We start from the raw sequence: 24,194 nt of genomic DNA, 5'->3' as shown, positions 1-24,194 counted from the left end.
TGACATTTTTCCAAACAAAGAACACTTTTATTTTGAAAACCAAAATAATATATGGATAAACACTGTTTATTGATGGCATGCTAAAATTTCACAACCGTCACAGCCAAGCAACAAACTGCATGTCCATGAAGACTTCAAAAAACTAGAGCAGCAAGAACTTTCCCCAATGCTGCAGCAGTTCTTCTATTGCCAGGTGCTGATAAAGGCTGGTTCAAACATCCTGATCCTTGCTCCCTTAAATCTCTCCCTTAAAGCGCACCACGATTCAGCAGGTGTGGTTTATGCTGTGCGCAGCCAGGAGCAGGGTTCCTGATCAGCCACAAAGAAAGGTGCTTGAAACACGGGTCCTCACTGCTGCCATCTTATCTTCATTGGCTCGTCAAAGGTGTGCAAGTGTAATTTGCGACTTACAAATTACCATCGCAGATAGTGATATGACTGAACTTCACAGAGATACCGATTATGACTACCCACGTGAATTTCTTCTATGAAGACAAACTGCAGACACCTTTTCAAATTCCTGTTTAAAAACTGGTGACAAAACACCTTGGGGAGTAGCCCTTAAATGCAGCCTGCATTTAGAAAACTAGAGCTCACTGGTCCATAATCCAACACAGAAATAAATTCAATACAAAAGGGCTGCCACACACCTCCGATACATGTCAAAATTAACTTATGATTCATGACAACGAAACTTTCAGGTATTTTCACACAAAACAGCATAAATCACGCTTGTCTATCCAAACATATGCTGTTAATGAGACAGGATGTAGTGCCTAACCTAGGGACTGTGTAAAAGTAAGTCCTTCATTTTTTTTTTCATAAATGAGGTAATTTCACTCATTCTTTGCAATACCACTCTAAGAGTGCCAAGTCGCACCAGTCCAGATGCAGCTACTATTCATACATCTATTTAAAGGGACAGTGAGGAGAGCACTATTAATATTTTTTTTATAGCAAAATCCAATAGTTCGGCATGTCATGGCTTTGTTGCCACTTGGCCGGCAGCGAAAGATGCATTTATTTCTAAGAAATTTGGATTCGAAGTTGAAAAAGTTTTTCCCGCCGCTCTGATTCAAACTTGGCATTCTCCTATGACGACACAGGACTAAGTGACGTGAAACATGACGTGCACATGACGTAACGCAGACTCCGTGATTTCTGGCCGCCAGCAGTGTTGGCCTAGCAGCAGCCGAAAAGAAAGCTACCGCCGGCCGCACGTTGAAGGCATCTATCGGCTATGGCGGCCGTCGCTACAGTCGCTTTGCTTACGTTTGCACTGGCGTTTTGCCAGCGTTACGATGGATCTCGGTCTCGAAGTCGTCAACGAAGTTCTTGCAAATAGACAGCTTTAGCATACCGTGTACCATGGCTGTGTACCTTGCTACCGCTAGCGGAATACCGGGAGCCCGCCTACTGCCGGTCAGCAGGCGCTGATTGGTCCCGATGCTTCAGGCGCGAGCGTAGCTGCCGGGCACGTGGTGCCATCTGGCGCCGTCAAGGAGATTTGCGCATGCATTGGCTGCGCCTCAGTGATTTGTGGCTTCTAGGGTCCTAGAGTTGCTAGAACCTATTGGTTCTAGCAACACTGCTTTGTCCTATGACGTCATCACGCTTGTACTTGCGAGTTTGGCCTGTGGCGGCGATACCTGTATTTTGGTTCTTGCTCTTTTCTACGTTACAAGAGCTTTGTTGTCAGTATGAGTGGCGTTTTCGTAATCAGGAGCTGGTATTCTGTCGATACAAGCCAACTTCAATTTCTCCTCAGTGTCCCTTTAAGAGTAGTGCCGCTTGAAAAAAAATATATAAATAAATAAATAAATTAACTGAAGTTCTTAAATAATAAGCATAAAGTAATACCACTGAGCTAATAAGTAAACAAATTTCCTGAAAAAAAATTGCATTCCAACCACAGTCATTCTCATTACAATGTCACACCATTCAGACTACATTATGCAGATACATTACACATTACAACTAGCATTTGCTTCATGCTTAAGTTTAGCACCATTGCTGACAGCAGAGGCCATCACAAACTTTCTGTCTATAATGAAGACAAAAGAAAAGCCCAGGACTAAAGCATTAAACATTGCAAAAAATGAACTGACACGTGAGACATCTTTCCCAGAAGGCAAAACGACTTATGTGCCAGTCGATATGTTACCTGAATGCCCTTCCATAACACTGCTTCACCTTATAAATGTGGTTCTGCAACGCAAAATAGGAGATACACGGACAATGTTAATGCTTTGACAGGACATACATGCATTACAGTTCAAATATTCAAATCACTTCAGCTGCTATGAAACTTTAAAAAATAAGTCAACTCCAAAGTACACATACAACTCAACTTGAACTCCTCAAAATATCCGTAAGATATGAGGCAACAACACGAATTCTAATCACCTCAATTCATGCACTACCATTCATTTACACGAAGTGCATATATCGATGATGCCACGACAGACACACTCTACACCCAACACATCACTTATCTAAGATGGTGCCACGAAACTAATGAAGTACTCAGTGGTGGGAATGGCCAAGGGCGATTTGGAGCAGGCTTTGTAGCAGGCGAAAATTTGGAGCAGCTTCCTCGTGTTTTAGCAAGAGCTCAATAATGAGAAATAATTTAATATTGCGAACATCCGGTTTCGACAAAAGTAATGATGTCAGCGAGTTGTGGGCATGGTTCATCCAGATGTGTCAATATTGTTTAAATGCCTCTATGCCAAATAAGCGCAAAAAAGTGCGTAAACGCACACCTTGGGTGTCACGCAAGGTTAGAAACCTCGAGTTAAAAATAAAATGAGCAAAAAATTTGTCAACCGAGTCTTATCCAGACATCAAAGAATTGCGCTGTATGTGAATCAAAAGACTACTACTTTAACATGACGTTATTGAGTTCTTTTAAAAATGACCCCATTAAATTTTTGAATTACCTGAGCAAGAGCAAGAAGCGTGTTACAGAAATATCAATTGATGGAACTGTAGTCGCAGGTTTGAAGATATTGCGCAGGAATACAATAGAAAATTTCGAAGTGTATTCTCTGAAACAAATTTAGGACTTACACACACCGCAGCACATTTTCAAACGTTAGAAGTACTTATTAACTACAACGTTTTTCAAAGGAATGGACTATTGTAATTATGTCACTGCCGAATAACTTTTTCTAAAGCCATGCTGACAATAAATCATTACAGAGGGTTGTTTAAGGAATTCATTATTATTTTGCAATGACATGTTTCAGCAACTCACAACATGCAGAAGTTAGATATAGGATGGTAATAAGTAAGTGGTCGCCTTTACTAAACATGGGAACAACTCGAATAGTCTTCCAGTCGGATGGTAGTTTCGATGACACCAAAGATTTACGAAACAGCATAACAAGAAACTTCGCAACGATTTCAGCACAGCGTTGAAGAAAGACCTTAGATAACTTATCAGGATCAGTAGATGTTTTATTCCCCACTTCTAGAACAAAGCAGTGCAATTTTCCTCCGATCATGGTCTCTGCATTGCTGCGTGCATTTCATGTACTGCGCTGCTTGATCTTCAAGTTTCTGCGATAAACAGATTCGGTTCAAATGGTTTACTTGCACTCTAACTATAGCTGAAGCTCACATGGCAGAAGAGATCTGGCAACGACACTAGCTAGAGATCATATGCACGCAATGTGGTCACTGTATGCCAAGCCACGGAGAATACGACCCATCATTGGAAGTGATTCAATTTTTTGGTACTCTGATTTAATCGAACCAACTTTACACTCTGAATGTTAGGATTAGCGAGGTTCTACTGTACAAACAAACCAGAAGCTTGAATATTGACGGTCCTTTTACAATGAGCACAACGTCCCTAAAACCATCGAGCCATCAGCTGTAGCAAATAAAGAAACCTTCCTCTCGATAATGCACTGCGCCAATTGAACACGCGACAGTGCTGCATAAAAGCTCGATAACTCTAACAGAACCGATATTTAGCGTTATTTAAGCCCCTTGTACTGTTTTCTTTGTATGTGCACTCGCTAGGTTCGTTTCGGACAATGTTGGCAGCACCGTCGAGGCAAATGTTCAAAACGCCTGCACATCATGCAATAACTTTAGATGGTAAAGGGCTACAAAGAGAAATATGGTGGGGCTGTGTTCTATCAGCCATCTTTTTCGGCACACATCAAGAAAAGAAACCTGAATCATTAGTACCTCCGTGAGGGCCAGTCGGTGAAGCATCATGGAGAGGAGCAGCACAAAGGAAACAAGGACGCCATAGACACAAGGAAACAGAATGAGCGCTGAACTGCAACAGCTTTGAAGTTCTCAATAGCGGCCTTTGCTTTCTGGTGAAACAGTTCGTTTGGAATAACAACGAACCCTCCCTCTTTGAAAGAGCCATAAGGCCAGACTCTGGAAGCCCTTTTGTGATCTTTTCGATTGGCGGTTTCTTCTTTCCTGCTGCCTTTGCCGAATGGAAAATGTAGTCAACACCTTCATCAATTATTCTGGCCCTATGTTGTTCTTCAGCCCGGTCAGCTATGCCTCTTACCATGGTGAGCAGCTGAGGTCTGCCAGCAGTAGCTGAACTTCGGGCCTCTTCTCATCACTTTTTCCACATGAGCTGGAAGTGCTGCATCCCCTAGGACCATAACTGGGCACAGCTCTTGAGATCGGCACTCTGTTCTTGCCGGAAGGTTCAGTCGCACATGTTACCATAAAAATTCGTAGTTTGGGCAGCCAGTTTAATGTACTCCTGCAAACGACGTTCTGCTGTAGACGGGTACCCGTGGCCTTCTGTGCGAGTCTCTTACTACCTCAAAAGGAAGCTGGTGCCAGCTGAAATCAAGGCCTTGTTCTGGCTTGTTGAACCGTCTTGGGGTCACACCCGAAGGATTATGAAGATCAGCAATTCAGAACTCTGGCGACAAGTCCATTTGTTAAAAGACTGGCTGAGGGCTCACACAGAAGGCCATGGGTACCCCGTCATGGCAAATGGAACTGTTTCACCAGAAGGCAAAGGCCGCTATTGAGAAGAACTTCAAAGCTGTCGCAGTTCAGCGCTCATCCTGTTTCCATGTGTCTATGCCATCCTTGCTTCCTTTGCGCTGCTCCTCTCCATGCTACCTGAATCATGCCCATGCCCATTAGGGAACATTAGGCTGCAACCTCCACCACCTCGCATTCACCTCATAGCTCTTGGTTGATAGAAGAGTACATATTCTGGAGCAGGACTGGTGCAATTTCGTCAAAAACCATGCATTTGTAGCAGCATGTACCAAGTTTAATCCAATGGCACAGGTTGGTGCAGTTGGCACAGCATTCCCACCACTGAATACTATGCCTTGTGCAATACCACGGTTCAGACATATGGCCTCGTATGAATAAAACCTATAGCCCTGAGCAGCTTTTTCATTATCTCAGCCTTCATGCATCGATTGCATATACATAAGCACGAAAAGCACAAAGTGGGTTAGTATTGTTACACTATCACAACAGGGCACTATGACCATGCATAGTGATGCATCTTTAAAAATGTTACCCTATGTTGGCACATATCTGTAGGCAGTTTACGCAACAGTAACAACTGGTACAACCACACTGGGATCGAATGTGTAACATAGAGTGGGTGGCTTTTGGCACAATCACTGCAACTTAGGATGCAATCATGGGCATGAGGGTTTGAGTATAACACTGATGTTTTCTGACTGCTGCTAGGTGAATCAGTACTGCTCAGCCATCAAGGTAACGCTACCTCAGCTCAGTCATTCATTTGTTGCATGCACAATCTGAGGTAGTGGCACTTCAGCAGCATCAAGCTGAGGTGTCAATTCATAGAATAATGATCCAGAAGCATAAGAGTTGGATACAAACCGTTGCCTCCATGACTGCAGACTAGGTTGTATTGACTGTGCTGAAAGCCACATCCTCCGGCATCTGAATTTCACGATGGCATGACTATACATGACATACGTGTCAGGGTTATATTTACAAGACAATAATATTTTCAGGTGCAATACGGCACCAGCAGTCAATGCCAGACATTACAAAACTCATAGAAAGTAAGAACATGACAAAAAAGGAAGAAAAACAAGAAGATTAAACAAAGAAGGCCAAATCCCTGAACAACAGCATGCAACAAAGCAAAAGCAGTCACTGGTTCAGAAAACTACCAGTCAATGATCTACTAATGCCAAAAATTGTCACACACCTGACTATGATGCACTCAGCATTAAACAAGCATGTTTTGTTTTGAAATGCGCTGAAATTACACGCCATCATAAGGTTCCTACCTATAGCTCACTGCCATAAATGGCTGCCTAGAAAATGGCAAACATGAGTCTACTGCTAAGCAACATTTAACATTTATGCACCTAAGAATGCCTACACATAGCCATATTGCCCCTACAAGGGTTTACAGTAGAGAGATCCCATAACATAGCTGCTCAGCAAGTGGTGCTAAGCTATCAGGTAACAATGCATATGAAAATACAGAAGACTTGCTAGATTATACAGCACAATACTCTGCGCAAAAACCACTACTCACTAAGTGGGCATTTCAACTCTAGGCCACCCGCCCATAGTTTACAAACATCACATCTCAGGTCCCTGGACCAAGACATAAACATGTGGGGCCTGCACTTTTTTTGTTACCTCAGTGACTGCCATCTCAACAACAGTGATGAAAATGCCTCAAACAGTCATTGCAACTATGTTAAGTAAATAGAGCTCTGCAGGGGCCACTACATTCATTATTTTAAGGATAAGCAACAAATCATTTATGATACTAATAGGACAGTTCAGTATCATAAAGAAAATTTTTGAAAAATTCAACTGCATGGCACTCATGAAGAAAGCCCTCGGGACAAGAACTGTGTAGGCACGATCTTATCAAGGACAACATCAACTCCTTTCAGAAGCTCCACAGATTACCAAGAGCTTTGTTTTGATGATTTGAGGCAGAAGTAATGGCCTCCAGCTTTAGCCACAGCAGAGCCATCCACTGTTCATTGTGGCCGTGGCGAGTGATAACACAGGTACTCCTTGAGCTTCCGTGGAAGCGGTAAAGTCCGCACAGCACAGCTTGAAATATGCTGGAGGATAGCATCACGGCAGGCACTCTGCAAAGAAGCCACCACTGTGGCCAGCAAGTGATTAGCAGAACCCATCATACTCGTAAATAGTTGAAAGCAGCACTGCATGAGACACTATACAGGAGCAATTAAAGGGAATTAAAAATGCTGCGAATGTGCACCAAGTTGAACATGATGTATTATTCATTCTAAAAAAACCAAGACACAACCTGAATGAAAGTAAGAACAGGTGATTAGGTGTTAACGAAAGCCTTGGGAAAAACTCTAGCAAACATTTACAAGCAAGCCAGCACCAAATCAAATTGCTTCATAAATTTAAAACGGTTCGAAAGGACACTAAAAGGGAATACTAAGTTCAGCTATACTAGGAGATTAGTGTCTGAAGACTCAAAACTATGCTATTTTCACTAAGAACAGGGTTTAGATAAGCCAGAAACTTGTGCAAAAAGGAAGACATGCAGCGACATCCCTTGCATATTCCGGTACCTAAGCCTCTCAAGTGAATTCCTCACCAGCCACAATTAGATAATTCGTTCAATGCACAACACTATTTCAATTGGAGGAAAACAGCACAGTGAGTGCCACTGAGGTGCAGGATCGTGAAGCGTTACTTGGTTCACAAGCCACCCAATCCATCTGCATGAAGCCATTGTGCATAGCAACTTTACAAGCGCACAAAAGCAAAAGCTATACAAGCAAAAGCTTTCGAGATCATTCGTGCTCCTTCCGAATGGAGAAGCTGCCATACATTCAGAGGGTCTCTTCACAGCATGAATGGCAGTAAACAAAGATGATGTGATGCATTGGCACAGAGCCACCCTAAGGCATACAGTCACGGTGTGAGTCAAGCAGTTTTATTTTTGTTCGTTTTCTCTGGTTGACCTAAAGCTTCAGGGTTCACATGTCAAAAATTATGTAACCCCACTCACACTGCATGGGGGGTGCAAATCAGGGAGCAAATTATGTACCACTCAATGCCTGCGACTGAAACCTGCTTGAAAGCATCCCTGACAAAACAAATAATATCCTTTGTTAGTCACTGTAATTTTGACAGAAACAAGATGCTATGCTAGACTGATAGATAATATCTTGGTCATTGTCATGCCAATGCTTTTCCAAATATTAGTTATTTTTTTGGCAAGTTTGCTAAAACACTAAGGTAGATAATTTGGATGGACATCAAGGGAGTGGAAAAGATGTCAAAATTATCTGAAGGTCGAGTTACCAAACGGTTGCCAAAAAAAAAAACATTAAAAACCGCTTGCATCACAGCAAATTGATGTGTTTGGTGGAAAACCAGGCAATGGTCATCTGCTTTTTAAACAAAAAATGAAAGGATCAGTGAAAAGTTAATCAGCAGCTTGGCTCAGCTACCTGGCTGATGTGCAGCCTATAGCTACTGCTGCCACAGACATGGCAGCTAAACTCCGAAAAAGAAACTATGTGGCCAGCCTATCTCTCGGCCTAGCAACAGGGGCCTTCCTATTGTCGTTACGACTTCCAATGCACACATGCCACAGTAGCACGGAGAACAGTGTACAATGCAATTCAGGCCTGACAATGGCTATTTGGACGATCACTAACCAAGCAAGTCGCATCTCTACAGAGTGCCGCTTCTGGGAGCCTGTAAAAATTGACCAGTGTGAGCTCTGCAGAGTCCAAATCAACGAGCGTCCAACACCATAGACTTTTGTGGCCCTTGGGAGGGAACCCCGTGGCAGTTCAAATTATCCAAATTTCCGAGGTGTTACTGTAATACGGTTCGCACTTTATTTTTCAACCTCTCACACACTGAATTCACAACCTCATTTCAAAAAAGATTGGCCATTTATTTTCATTTTTTTCTCAAAGCTTGATTTTGGTTCATTCTGACCAGTGGAAATGCAGACAACTTATTTACGAAATGAATACGATAGTCAGCTCTGTTAAATGCGAACTCAGTTAAACTAAGCTCCGTGGTAAGCTGGACAGTTCAAGATGACCGTTCAGTTCCCCATGAATACAATGCAGAACAGAAAATAAATTTGGCCAATAAAAGCACTCAAATACAATCAAGCCGAGATATATCGAACCCAAATAGGAGAGGGAAGGGAGAGGGAAGATGAAGTGGTGGGTGGCAACGGGTGAAGAAGAGTGGAGGGGGTTGGCTTGCCACACTGCAACTACTGGACTGGATCGGGAGACTGGATCATGCCACCTGTGCAGACGGTCTGAACCTATCAGCAGCAGCGGCTGCTCCATCCCTAGGGAACACTAACACTAATGCATACCCTGGAACATCAACTGCACTGATCGTTGATAATTTCTTCATTACTGCGCCATGCAGCAGCAAAGTTTAAAGACCAACCGCAGCCAGAATTTTCACGCCATCAACGGAGAGCTGTAAAAACATGAGAACATTTGTACGAGAAGTGAACGCGTCAGGATTGCTCACAAAAATAACTTTTTAAAATTGGAACTCAAAAAACGGCCACCATTATCAATGCCGGAAATGATGCAGAAACGGACCACTCGGTCCAAGAATGTGCTGCTCGGTACCATAGTGGTGGGGCTTCGAAGGTTTACTGTTTCCCGCAGAAACCACAGTAAGCTGGCATGCATTGCAAACGTGCACTGTAAGGGATGCAAACGCTAGTCGTAAGAATTCACAGCACTGCAAATGAACGCACGCGACCGGAGACCACCATTTGTTTTAGGGCGCTTGCTATCGTCCTGTCACTGAGGGGACGTTGCGCTGCTAGTATAAGTCTTGCGAAAACCCTCTTTATTGACTGAGATCGCGACAGATGATGCGGGCTTTTGATTCATTTTAACAAATTCAGGTCAGGACCTCACCAGATTACCATGTGGAAGAAAACAGCCATATGCCACCCGGCGTGCACCGTTTGCCGTAGTACAGAAATGCATGCAGCGCGAGCGTTCGTGTGCAGTGTGCACGGTCATGGTTAATGATGTACCTAACATATTAAGAGGCATTCCAGCCAAAGTGAAATTTCGTTGCAGTTTGCTGTTAAGTACTGTGAAGGTACCCACTAAAGCACTAAAATAGTTTTAATTGACTGCAGATATTGTCACGTACTTGTGACTACAGTCCGGCAAACAGGAAAACAGCGAGAATCACTTCTAAACGAAACTCTTTATTTGGGCTGACTTGCGCCCGCAAAGAACTGAATCATTCGGCGGCGGCATAGCAACAAGCGTGCTTGGCGGTCGTCGAACCGAATCCCGGCCGCTCTAGGCCATGCTCTTTTTAAAGCTGATAGCGAACTTTCGAAATAAAGCTTGGAAAGTTACTAGAACACTCTGGAACAACGTAGAATTGGCCCCGCCTGGATGCAATCAATCGAGATAAATCTAGGCCCGTCTTGCATCACAACCAAAGCAATAAAGCGGCGTGCTGGCAGCTTTGAAGAATGAACAAACAAACACAACAAACATTCGCGGCAACATGAATTACTGAGTTTGACCCATTACTAGTCTACTGTACTTTTATTTGCAATGCGATAGCATTAGAACTCCGATGTCGGCAAAATCTGTCTGTCCGTCCATCTGAAGCCTCGGTTGGCAGGTGACAAAGTGGAGATGGAACTCTCCCTCTCCACTTTTAGAAGGGAGGGGAAGAAGAAGAAATGAGGGGTGGGACAGTGGGGGAGAGTCGGGGGAGTGGGGGTATGGTGTACCACACGGTGACTGACGGGCTGGGTGATGCCAGCTAAGATTTGGACAACAAAGCCCAGTTGACCGATCGGGCATAGGTTGCAGCCATGGCTGCTGGAGCCCTGGTCTAAGGGACCTGCCCGCTGGACTCTACGTCGAATACTCTCGAGAGCCAATAAAGTTTTTCACCCACTCATGCCACCCGCTTGCATGGTCTGATTCTCTCAGTGGCACTGGCTGCACCATCAAGCAGGAACCCAAATGCTAACGCACACTCTGCTGCATCAATCGCATTGATTGCCAACAATTTTTTTACTTTTAACTCTCTGAGGGTTGTGCAGTCTACACTCACTATGCAACATTTTAGTTTATAGCACCTGCATCAGTATACAGGGTGTTTCAGTTAATTTGTGCCAAGCTTTAAAAAACAACAATGCACAGTACAGAGAATCTACTAATACAGAGCCCTAGGCAGTCATCTTGAACAGGTTAGCATATTTCAAATGTGGCTGGTTTGCTAACTAAAGATTAACTACCCAAAATTTTTATCAAGAAGGATAGTGCAAAATTTTCACCATATAAGTTGAAGAGCACGCAGAGAAATGGCCATTTTAATCAAGGCAGCTTTAGCATGGTCCCTTTTTTGGGGGCTCAAAAATAAAGCCCGTGAGGTTTAAAATTTTACAATTGTTATGCGCAATCCTCTCCCACATCACACTGTTAGCACCCTCAAACACGTCCAAATTGAAAGGACTTGGTTACACAAAGCTGCTATGTTCAAACAGCCCCCTGGTCACAGCAATGGTTTCACGATGAGCATAGGCACTTCACTTTTTTAGAAATAGATGCTTTGCACGAATGTGATCATACAGTCGCTGTTTCATGGCAAGTACCGGTTATTTCTTGCTGTAAAAGGACGCTGTACCTACGCTGCAGCATAATGATTTGAGCAAAATGAAGCACGCCTGCTTGTCGCAGAACCTTGAATATGACCAATGGCCTGTTAGTTCACAGCAGCTTTGTGTAAGCGAGTTATTTCAATCTGGGCTTGTCTGAGGGTGCTAACATCACGGTGTGGGAGCGCAGTATCATGTGACCATTTTTAAACCTTGTGGCCTTTATTTTTCAGCCCCACACAAAAAAAGAAACTATGCTAAAATTACTTTACAGAAAACAGCTGAAATGGGCATTTTACGACATGCTTTACAACTTGTACAAACATTGAAAACTTTGCACCAAAATCTGCGATAAAAACTTACCCAATTTATCTTTGCAAATTAGCAAATCAGATGCATTTAAGAAATATGCTGACCTTGTCAAGATGACTGCCTACAACCTACAACCCTGCACAAGTCAAACCTTCGTACAACGCATAGGTGCTTTTTTCAAGCTTGGCACAGATTAGCTGAAGCGCCCTGTATCTGTGACACTGTGAATTGGCTCGCTCTCCTGCACTTCACAGGCAATGAATGCTGGCGTACAAAATCATGTTTAGTGTATTTGCCAACACCGAAACACTTCAACCAGAAGTGATTCTTTGTCACTGATGATGCGTGGCACAAGATGCATGGAACATGTACTTACCACCATAAAGCTGCACAATGCGAACATGCTTGGTAGTGCCATAGACATCTACAACAGCATAAAGGGGCTTATCCTGATGAGGAATGTCTGTTGCATACAGCTGGTCCTCCCCATTGATGATGAAGTGCATGTCAGCCGATTGACCCCTTGTTACATACATGACACCAATGCGGCTTCCCACATCAGTCGGGAGGATGCTTGACCTGCAGCAGCAGTCAAAAAGAGAGCAAACACGGTAAACAACTATAAGACACCCTTGACTATCACTGACGTAAATCTTTTGCAATAGCAACTGATCTAGGAATAGCATTTCTGAATATGCTTTGAATAGCACTGAATAGCATTTTCCTGAGAGCACGGTCAACTGATTGTTGTTACTTTAACTCCCAGAATGCGTGGCCTTGAAGCACTACTCTCCATGTCACTATGGCTCAACGATGCAGAACATCCTTATGTGGCACAGACATCATGCTATGATGTCATTCACCTTCTTCAAGAACCTACTGCAAATTACTTAGCTAATCTTGCTAGCCACACGACATGTCACAGCTCCGTTTTTCAGCGGCAAATCGATGTTTCGAATTGCGCATTTTAAGTTTGCTTTTCACACACCTTGAATTTAGTGCAAAATGATGCATTTCGTCGCGTGGCAATGGCACACGTATTGAGCAACCTTGCAGGCATCTCTACTGCAGTAGTGTTTACCCTCTCCTGTTCTGGCCTTTAGAGGAAATATTTCATCACAATATAATCAAAAAAGTCCACAAAACGAGCTATACATAGTGTTGCAGGTAATGTAACAATGGTCACCACAGGTCTCGTAAACTCATAAACCCTAGCGGCTGGGGGATGTTCTTCGCCCGTAAAAATTGGAGGGGACACTTAAGCTCCGGCTTAAGGGTAAGACGTGAAAGCGTTAATGGGTTAATGACCATATATGTGGAATTGATCATTCTCGACTTTCCAGTAGCACAGTGGTGCAGTGGTTAAGCGATGCGCCACCGCCCCACGATGGTAGCTACTGCCACCGGTGGGGAATACATGACCCAGGTCGCTCTCGCGATCAATCATTAATTTAACTGCCACCTGCCATGGTGGTCAGTTTGCTCACAATCTGATGGGCAAGTTGTGATGATGCCACACAGTCACATTACCTAGGTGGCCCACCTAGGTTGCTTCTCATGGATTTTTCGCTCAGAACGGTGACAATGACACTGCCAGATTTTTAGCGGAATGGGAGCCTTAACACTGTCACACTAAAAACACTATACCATATTGCAATGTGACCACTGTCGACCTCTGGCCAAGAGAGGATGAGTACCCAGTCATATGATCAACAAAACAGCCCCACTAACCACCATGTCCAAGCCTGCCAAACACCCAATGTCTCCTGTCACACCCTCTTGTACCTCATGGGGCTGTCGTTTGAATCTCAATATAAGCACTGAACATGAAGTGCACTTGCACTGCGTTTCTCAGATGTGCTTTCATCTGTATAGCAATCAACACCTTATCGAAACCTTCGCTCCACGCTTCACCTGGCATTGCATTCAACAATGCAGCATGGGTGGTTCACTGTGCACCCGAAAACTGGCAATGATGCATGCCAATTGCAGAAGCTGACTAAGTGGCTTTGCAGAAAGACGAGATTTCCTTCTCTGCCAGAAGTGCTGTATTGACTTGAAGACACAGAGTGCTTTACCTTCACGTGTACATTTTTTAGAGCAAAGCAAAACTTTAAATACTGTAGTTCCTTGCATAATGGTTGATGCATCGCATAGCTCAATCCCCTAGCATCAAAAATAAAAAAACTTGGGGGCCTTCTTAACCACAATTTTAAAGAAGAAAATGCGATAGCATTTAGTATAATTTAGTATTTATTGTTATTTGTTATTATTAGTAGTAGTAGTATTTATTTTAGTATTTAGTAGAAGGCAAGTGTAGCAGGGGCCGGCAGAAAGTTAGGTGGGCGGATGAGATTAAGAAGTTTGCAGGGATACGGTGGCCAGCAACTGGCGAAGGACAGGGTTAATTGGAGAGAGATGGGAGAGGTTTTGCCCTGCAGTGGGTGTAGTCAGGCTGATGATGATGATTAGTATAATTTTCTATGAGTGTATAATGTTGTTCTTGTGATTTGCCCGCCAAAACTCCGGTAAGAACTGGTTCTATCGCCCTTATATGGTATGCACCAGTCACTGAATTACCATATCGGATTATACTAATTCAACCCAGTAATCCACCCTAATCCATTTTCTGGGATGGGCTAGCATCCAAATTTTGGGGGTTTGCACATTTGTATATGTGCAAACCCTTGTGGCCACATGGTGTTGATGATGTCACAGCCCTATCAATCACATTCATAGATCGCAGGGAGCCCTCATTGCAGTCCTCACTGGAGCAGTGGTGCAGCGGTTAAGTGATGTGTCACTGCCCTGGCAGGTGGCCATTTCATGCACAGCCACCGTAAGGCTTGTGAGACCCAGGTTGCGCTTCCTGACCTCCCATCAAGCTCATATGTAGCGCCACCATAGGCAGGTGGCAACTGCATTGAATTTAGCAACAGTGGGCAGGTTGCCACCTTCCCACTGGGCAGGTTGTGATGATGTCACAAGGCCATGTGACCTCTGTCAACCAATCAAAGAATTTCATGGAAAATGTCAAATTTTATGGTGCTCTCTGATTGTTCAGTTGGGGTCACGTGGGCCTGATGATGTCATCAGGGAATTCCGTTACGGAGAAGCCGAAAATTTTGTGAGACGACAGCCTAAATGCTATCGTATTAAAAGCTTTCATGCCATCTAGGTCAACCAGCAGAAGCTCTGAGCCACCAACACAGTGCAGAGTTGCAGCAGCGCCATGAGAACACCACCACCCGAGATGGCACACTGCATTTTCGAACAGATGTTATATGTTAAGGCCCTCCAAAGATTCAGAGCTTGGTGTTGTTATTGCACATGAAAAGGTGCTCTTCTCTGCTTTTCCCAGAGTCAAACACACTTTTTTGCTACATCAAACTAGCAATTTTGCTCAAACTAGCAATTTTGCTCAAACTTGCTCAATTTTTTTAAGGCATCCTTACTAGCTCCATTAAGCGAAAACCCATCTCTCTCTCTCTCTCTCTCTGCATGTGTGCTTGTGTGCACACGCGTGCATGCATGTGTGCGTGTGTTGACACTCGATGCTACCCATAAAAGATGGCATCCTCATGTAACCTAGCAGGTGGCAGATAAATTAATGATTGGTTGCACAAGGTTGCTCGGGACAACCCGGATCGCACAAGTCCCACCGGTGGCAGCACCTGCCATTCGAGGGCAGTGGTACACCACTTAACCGCTGCACCACTGCGCCAGGAGTGGCACGAGGACTCCCAGGGATCTACGAATGTTAAGTAGACAAAGACCAATTCTACATATTCTGATCGCATTATACCCTTAAAGCAGAGCACGGGACGCGGTACGGCGGCGACTGCCTTCACGAAGTTGGCGTGCAGATCAGAAGGGGTGCAGCGGTGTTGCAGCGGTGTTGCAGCAGCGGCTACGCAGAGCCATGCAGAGGTAGAATAGCCAGCTACGTGGTAATGGGTTACATCACGGCGCAGTACGCGGCGACTGCATTCACAAAGTGAGCGGGCGGGCTTACGCCATCTCGCACATCAGCAGTCTTAAGTATCTCTGCCGACTTTTATGCTCGCTTTTTTCCATAATGGCTCACTTAAGTGTTGCCAAGAATGTTCACCCACATTCAGGAGGTGTGGCTCACCACATGGCTGAGCGACTGGGAGAAGTTTCCTTCTCGCAATGAGGCCTCAAAAACACATGGTCAGCATGGTGATAGCATGGTGGGACTCTATCTTCATATCGGCCCTATCTCAGCATCTTTTGTGCGGCTCTCTTGAAAAAGAAAAGGCACATCAAACCTTTGCCTATTAATGGTGGTAATAACTACCGTAGTTTGTGACGGCTCGAAGGCGGTCAAAACAAAGGTCACTCCGCAGTAGCTTTGTTGGGTGTCATTATCTCCCTTTCTTTTCTACATTTGTAACCTGTCTTGCACCACACCCCGGCACCACACCCCGCCTGCGTATTGACCGACCCTTGAATTTTCAGCACACAATTTTGAAATTTTTTTAAATACGGTAAGTGAGTATTATAGAAAGAACTTTAGTGTTAGGCTATGTCTAAAAGATTGCAGAGATTATAGGCAATGTCACTTGAATCAGCCCAATGACGGAGCTCACTGAAGTGACTTTAGTCATCCACTTGACGTCCCATAGGTAGAGGTGGCTGAAAATGTGCACAGCAGTGCCACCACAATTGGCTAAGCACTGCAACTCTTAACAATTTGTGAATTAAGCTCATGCAGAGCTCAAACTTGAATGCTTGAATGATCACAATAGCCTCCTCTACCGGTTAAATGCATTATATCAATTTTTTTTATGGCCCTTCAACAGTGACCAACTTACTTTCCACAACTGCCAGTGCCAGAGCTGAAGGAACCGTCACCAGCAAAACCTGCGACACTGTCTTCGCCACCAACTGGTGTCCCCATGATGCCCGTCCTAGGTCGCTTTGTTGGAAGTAACATGCTTCGAGGGACAACACCACGGCTTGTATATATGTGCTCGCCAGTGCCTGCATGGACAGTCCAGCCTTTTTAGAAAACAAAACTTACTTGAATTCAAGTAGAAAGGCAAACTGAAAAAGAGAAATGTCATCAGGAGAGAAAAGATGTGTACTGAGTTACTATATTACCTTCTCAATTTGTGCCGTTTGTGCCAAGAAAAATAAGCAGATATCTTAAGCGGTTTTAATTTTGTTTACAAACCAGTGCATGGTGTTTCTTAGACCACAGAAATGCTGAAAGCAGCAATTACTGAAGAAGAATAACAATCATTATGGATTCCTCACACAGTACCAACAGGTCAGCCATAACTGTTGTTCACAGAACTATTACTGCATAAAAACTGAAAAGAATGTGCCACTCAAGAAGTGACATTAATGCTAACTTAAATCAGAAGAAACTTTGTAACTTTTTACACTTAGTTCAGAAGAAAATGATCTAAAATGGTAAAGGAATTTGAGAAAGTTCTGTGGAATACCAATTTACACGAAAGGAACATTTTGTCTCTCAAAGATCAGTTTTCTACCCTTTCGAATTAACCTTAGAGTTGCACACTCTATGTCCCATGCACTAATGGGTTTATGGGGGTTTAACGTCCCAAAGCGACTCAGGCTATGAGGGAAGCCGTAGTGAAGGGCTCCGGAAATTTCGACCACCTGAGGTTCTTTAACGTGCCCTGACATCACACAGTGCACGGGCCCCTAGAATTTCGCCTCCATCGAAAGTTGACCGCCGTGGCCGGGATCGAACCCGCGTCTTTCAGGTCAGCAGCCGAGAGCCATAACTGAGGAGCCACATGCACTAATGAAAATGGAAGGGAGGCTCCCTGGAGGATGGGCTCTGCAAAATTCCTTTACCAGCAACAAACTTCAGGTAAAATCCACAAAATATTCCTTCTAAAAGCAACATACATCTCTAACCGTTCAAAATAAATGGAAGGTGCCAGTATTGTTCGGAGTTTAAATTATCAATATCCAGTTTGACATAAGCAGTGTATTTTACACTTACAGCTCTAAAACAGTTGTAAGTGCTCAAGAAGTTGCAGAATTCATTGTATATGAGCTGGCTATGAGTAAGTATCACCAATGTAGACTGATTTTTTCTCCCCCTACTTTCTCACGAACACACAGAGGGCTTGAAGTAATATGCTGTCTACTATGGGCCCGAGATGGGCCTGCAGTATATGCAAATAAAATAACTGATAACCAAAAAATATTCCTCCTTTTATACAGGCTGCCATTTTCATGCTAAGCGCACTTTCTCCCACCCTCCATGGTATGGTTATTAGCTCTCACTAACACAACACCACATTGCAGGTGCTTGCTAACAACCGTATTGTCTATATAAATGAACAAGCGAACAAGTGAGGCGTTTCTGCACGGGCAAACTTTTTTTTACAATTAAGTAACTTCGACAGCTTGCTCGCTCAGGATGCCCGTTCATATGCATTTATTCGTGCTGGCTCGAATCACACTGCCTCTAATGTGGAAAGCAACCGGAAAAAATTGCTCTTGTGAGCCAGTTTGCTTCACTTCATGGCAGCAGCTTCACTGGCCAGTGCCATCACAACATGCAGGAACCCTTCTAAGGCAAAACAGCAAGCGCTCTTCCCATGGCAGGTTCCAGCAAATCCTGGTCACATAATGTATGCACCGTAGGTAAGGGCCATAAGACTGCCAGCATCCTTATGACATCTTAACCAACACAATAAATCAGTAAACCAACTGCAAGCGGAAAAACAAGTTCCCGAGGGGATAGCAGTCAATGTTCTATGCTGGCTTTTTTGAGTATTCATCATCCACACTAAACTCCGGTTATATGGCATCACCCTCAGGATCACTGCTACTTCCATATTTTCTTATTTACCTCTTTCTTACATTTTTACTTTTACTTTTAAATTTTTATTTCATAACCCACCAAAATAAAGCCAATATCAAAAATGCTTTCAGGAGGGCCCAGCTATCAGGGTCTGCTATGCTCACAAAGAGAAGTTGCACATTGTGCCCCTTGGACCCGCGTCAAAACTTGCCACCCGGTGTCAAAAAGCTAACTACTTCAAAACCAACAGTTTCCTTCCTAAACTATGTAAATGATGGTATAACAAGCTGTAAAATGCATGGAAGCCTTGAAACAGTGCTACACTTCTAGGGACCACCAGTGACCAATGCTTAATCGGCATGGCAAGGAAAAAGTTAAGATGGCAAGCAAGTTAGTCGTGACATAAGAAATCAAATGAAGAAAAGGCCCAACAAAAAGTGATGGAAAGTGGCACTTTCCATCACTGAGCTGGCATGCCAGATGAAAAGAACATGCCTAACACTGATGTGGATGTGTCAAGCCGCTGGTAGGGGGAGCTGCCAGGATGCTCAGAGTCTGTTTCCGAGTTGTGAATGGCAAAGACCCAAGACCGGCCCATGTTGGCCAGATCTGGCAAAGCATACTGGGGTAGCGGGAAGTGGCGACCAGGGTCGTGCTGTGTAAGTCCCAGTCGCATGTGGCCACTCCATCCTCGCTCATTCTGTGCTATCTCGAGGAGGAAAATTTCGCCTGGAAGCAACGGCTGCTCAGAGAAGGCCAGGGCATGGGCAAAGCTTGTCTTTCGGTAGGCCACCATGTTGTTGTCACACAAAATGAGGTTCCGCCCATGGTAGCTGTGAAACCGGCTAGCAGGAACAGATGTGTTGCCTGATGCATCTTTCCATTTGTGCACCACCTGGATATGCAGGAAAGGCATACAGCACCAAGACAGCACTTCGGCATAACTTTCTTGTGCATCCCAACAATGAAGACGAATAAGACATTGCAATCAGAAATGACAAAAAAGATAAAAACCTAGACTACTGGTAGCTGTACTTCCATCCACAGCAGTCTACAAGAATGACTGAAGATGTGTAAATGATAAGCGGGAACACAACAGGAAACATGCAACACAAGAAGGACAGAGAACTGCTGATCAAACAGTTGTCTGCAGCCTTCTTTTCTTGGGTTGTATGTTTCATGCTGGTTTTTACTGCCATGAAGTACCAGCTCAGTCTTTACATAGTTCTAACGATATGCGACATCGCGATGTTTTCATCAGTGCCAATTAATATGATTAAATGAATTCCTCCTGCATTCCAGAGCCACTGCAAAATGAAATACTGAAATCGGAGCATGTAAACGAAAGTTATTTTACTTTGAAAGTTCAAAATAAAAAGATCAGACGAAAACATGTTACTTCTGCATAACTTCTGAATAGCTTCTGAATAGCAGAGCTCCTCCTCAACCGCCCTGCTTAGTTATTAAAATCACACTCTTTTACAATGCTGTTATAACAAAATAACCACTATTTACCATTAACCCTTCAGGCACTATTTACCATTTTGATTCAAAACAAATATTTTTCTGCTAAATAATACATCCCGGCCTTAAAAAATCCAATTTTTCAGTTTTCCAACGAAACACACCAATGGTCAATTTTTTACACACATGTACAGAATTTCTTACCAGTTGTCAAAATAGATAAACCGGGATTTATGAAATAAATACCACAGGGATCGTAGAATCATTTCCCTTTTCGAAGATGCACACAATGTTAGAAATTTTGAAATACAAATTGACCTTTTACTGGTTGCAAAGCCTGTCTGGAAGAATATTGCAGAAGATTTGCTACCATGTTTGCCATTTTGAAAATTATTTGCTGCGATTGCTAGCTGGCTAAAAAATGCACCCTATTTGCAATATGAAGGATGCTAAAATCACCTGAAGAGAAATCAATGCTACGCACTGCACATTTGGAGAAAAAGCTGTGAGCAATATACACAATTGTGTTTAAAGATCCTTAAAAGGTTAAGTAGCAGGATTGCTAATCAAACACTTAAAGGGTAACCACTCTTATGTGCAAGGAGTGTTTATTCTACTTCAAGCATATCAAAAAGGCGAGACTTTTTATCTTGAAACTTGGGAAAAAACCCACCTAGGCGCAAATGATTTCACGACACAAAAAGAGACGAGGAGACAACGGACAGGCGCCTGTCCGTTGTCTCCTCGTCTCTTTTTGTGTCGTGAAATCATTTGCGCCTAGTGGGTTTTTTCCCAAGTTTCAAGATGAATAACCAACTAGCCCGTCAACATGCCTTACTGAGACTTTTTACGCTTTCAGTTTTCAAACTCTACAATGACTGTGGGCCGCCGGAACAGACAACAAATGTACACTTTGTAATGTTCACATCTGCTATGCAGCTGAATATTCCTGTCTGAACCACATGATTCGAGAAAAAATTAAATTGTAAATTTTGGGGCTCAAACTCCCGAAGCGACACATGGGCTATGGAGGGACGCTGTAGTGAAAACTCCGGATTAATTTAGACCACCAGGGGTTCAATTCAATTCTTTAACAAGCGCCGACATCGCAAACCACGTTCAGTAGACCAGCTGCCAGCTGCTCCCAAAATTTAACCCAGTGACAATACCAGGTGTCAGAGAAATCTGAATCATAGCCAGATATCCCAACACCTTCGATGTCCTGACACGTTATCCGGTGGATATGCCGCTCGGGCGATATTATCCTGCGGCCTTGTCAGGGGAATGAAAACACACATGAAGTAAAATGTAAATATTGGCCGGTTATCCGTATCAGCCTCTCTAACAACGCGCTGTGATAACCGACACAAGCTAAACACAAAGCATTCAACAGACGAAGCCCTGATGCGTGCACAATTAACTTGTGTAGCTTGTCAGAGGTTAAAAACGAAGAGTTACTCCTAAAAGCCATAGGAAATATTCATGTCGCACAAAAGTACCGCAAATTGTTGTTCCACGAACCCAGAGCATCCGATTGTCGAAATGGCATGAAATGCTCCTGGTAGAAGTAATTTCACGCAAAATGGGCTCCCAAATGCATGAGATAAATAACCAGATATGTAATCTTTCACTCAATAAAGAAGACACCCACTTCGTTTCTTGTAGTCACGTTCATGGTCCCGCCGAACGACACGTCGTTGTTGCTGAGACAGACATGCATTTCGGAACTGTACTGCTGGGGCGCGCGTCACGCATGACAGAAGTCCAGCTTTAGCCACATTTACAACGGCTTTGCACTAACATCTCCCGCTTGTACGAGCTACCCATCACGTTACCGCGCAGGCAGCGAACAGCAGAGAAAATCAAACGACAACACCACAACGCCAACAACGCGGACCTTTGAACAGCATCCGTGCACGGTCAACGCACGCAGGCGCAGCGCCGCAGCAGCCGCAGCGGCCGCAGCGCAGCGCCATGGAGCTGGCTGAGCCTAAGCCAGAGCCAGAGCCGCAAGCGCGCTATGAGTGAGGAAAGGGGTTCTGGTTCTATTTCCAGCATCGGCATTTGGTGGCATTTAGCCATTTGGCCAATTTGGCGCTCTGTTTTCTTCCTTCGTGTTCCTATGTAAGGTGTTCGAAAAAGGCGCACGAGAAGGCGCACGCGATCGCCCCAAGTACTCATTTTCCGGTCGATCGCCGCCTCCACGCGGGGAAACCCTCCCTTGGTGACGAACTCAGAGCATTCCATGAAATCATTTCTCATCATAAGTTCGGTCGTATAAGACCTATCCAGCAGCGGATAAACAGCTCAGCAGAAGAGAAGAAATCATGTAGAGGAAATTTCAAACCTGGATATGTTTCCAAACCCTCAACTGTGCAGTAAATGGCATCTGGAAGTCTTTAATCCTAGATGTACGCATTGCAGATCCAGTCCACAGTCTGGACCTGCCCTTCCTATAACGACCCGAATAGATATGTAGAATCCTGGAAGACCTTATTATTCAACCACGAAGCAGAAGAGCAACACAAAGTCATCGGTCTCGCCCTGAACGCCCAAGGGATTCTGGCCGACTGTGAGAGGAATGAATGGGTGTTTAGTCTAAAGCCTTCTCCCCCGTCATTTTCGATGGGCGCAAATAAAAGTTAATTCTCTCTCTCTCATGGTCCTACCATTCCTCTTCCGGCATGGAAGAAATTTAAGGCCAGCCTACTTGAGTTTTTTTAGCTAATATGGTTCAGCTAAGCCACTGCAACCTGCTAACGTGAGCACAGCCCCTTTGGAGACGTTGAGTAGACCAGTTGCCAGCTGGTCCCAAAATTTAACCCAGTGACAATGCCAAGCTTTACAGATATCTGAATCATTGCCAGATATCCTAACACCTTCAACGTCCTGACACGTTATCCGGTGGATTTTCCGCTCGGGTGATATATGGACATTTGCTTGAATCACGTCTCATTGCGTTTGCATAATGTTCGCAACAAAGATGGTTAGAGTGGACTTTTTTTTAACATAGAAAACTGACGTGGTCCGCTCATATTCATTTCTTGTGCCATCGCAAACTAATAACAGAATGAAATAATATTGTTTAACGTGCCAGAGCCACTGGCTCCAAAAGGAGGGCCTTAAAGGGCCACGGACCACCCCAGCTCAGCAGACACTCTCTACCTCTCTTTCAGCGAGCCTCCTCTCCTTCCATTCCCTCCTCGAAATTCTTCTCTCCCGCTCCTCGTCGAGTAGGCTCGGCAAGGCAAAATCACCCCTTCCTTCTCCGACGTAAGCCGGAGGCGTGGTGTCTGTGGAGTGCGTCACGGGGCTACGTCATGGCCCCGCCTTCAATAGAATTCTTTTCTTGGTTTTTGCTGCTGGGGCTGAAACAGCGTCGTCGCATTTTCTCCGCACACTGAACGATCGAGAGGCGCGATCGGCTCGACCACCTAGACTTGTTAGCGAGCGCACCCTTTCATACATCTGTTTGTCATTCCCAGTTAGCGAGCCACCTTTTCATTTTTTTTTTAGGCCTCCCCACCGTTTCACGAGCGGATGGGCGGAAGTCGTTTCTGTTCGAAACACACGGCGAAGTGCGGACCCGGCAACCGCCCGTTTGCTTTTCTTCATGTGTGTTTGTGTTCTGTGTGTTTGTGTCTTTTCTCCGCTCCGAAGCCCATGTCGTTCATTGGAGTCAGGGCGTACGCAAGATGCATGGAGGATAAGCGGTGTCTATGCGGAGCGCTCAAGTGGACGAGCGAGGGAAAGGCTCTGCTGCACTACTAATTAAAACCTTGTTTTGGGGGGCTCGCATAGAAGAAAAGAAACTGAGAAGGGAGCGCGCACGCAGAGCTTCTCGTGACGTGATCACGGCGGGGGGGGAGGGGGGGGGGAGGGGGGGCGAACCAACTCCCTCAGTTTTACTATTTTTTACTTTTTATGGCAAGGGTTCAAGGCTGTCGCCGCACGCTCCCTCCGCAG

General features: G+C 44.4%; 1 protein-coding gene across 2 annotated transcripts; it reads right to left on the bottom strand.

Moving 5' to 3' along the window:
• On the bottom strand, positions 1–22,195 carry LOC149350695 (neuralized-like protein 2). 2 transcript variants are annotated; one of them, XM_089579808.1, is made up of 5 exons: positions 21,880–22,195; positions 19,260–19,659; positions 16,789–16,957; positions 12,327–12,529; positions 1–7,112 (listed from the first exon to the last, which is right to left on the bottom strand). In XM_089579808.1, exons 1-5 carry the CDS (start codon positions 21,946–21,948, stop codon positions 7,099–7,101), a joined length of 855 nt encoding a protein of 284 aa, XP_089435934.1. In that variant the 5' UTR covers positions 21,949–22,195; the 3' UTR covers positions 1–7,098. The 2 variants fall into 2 exon arrangements, with proteins under 2 accessions (XP_089435934.1, XP_089435933.1); XM_089579807.1 differs by having other exon boundaries at positions 1–7,129; positions 21,880–22,191.
• Positions 22,196–24,194: the final 1,999 nt, after the last annotated feature.

This window comes from Amblyomma mixtum, chromosome 3 (assembly GCF_055824585.1).
Source record: "Amblyomma mixtum isolate Tamu chromosome 3, ASM5582458v1, whole genome shotgun sequence".
Taxonomy (NCBI): domain Eukaryota; kingdom Metazoa; phylum Arthropoda; class Arachnida; order Ixodida; family Ixodidae; genus Amblyomma; species Amblyomma mixtum.
Note: the sequence above shows the minus strand (reverse complement) of the source record. Positions and strands in the feature narration are given on the sequence as shown.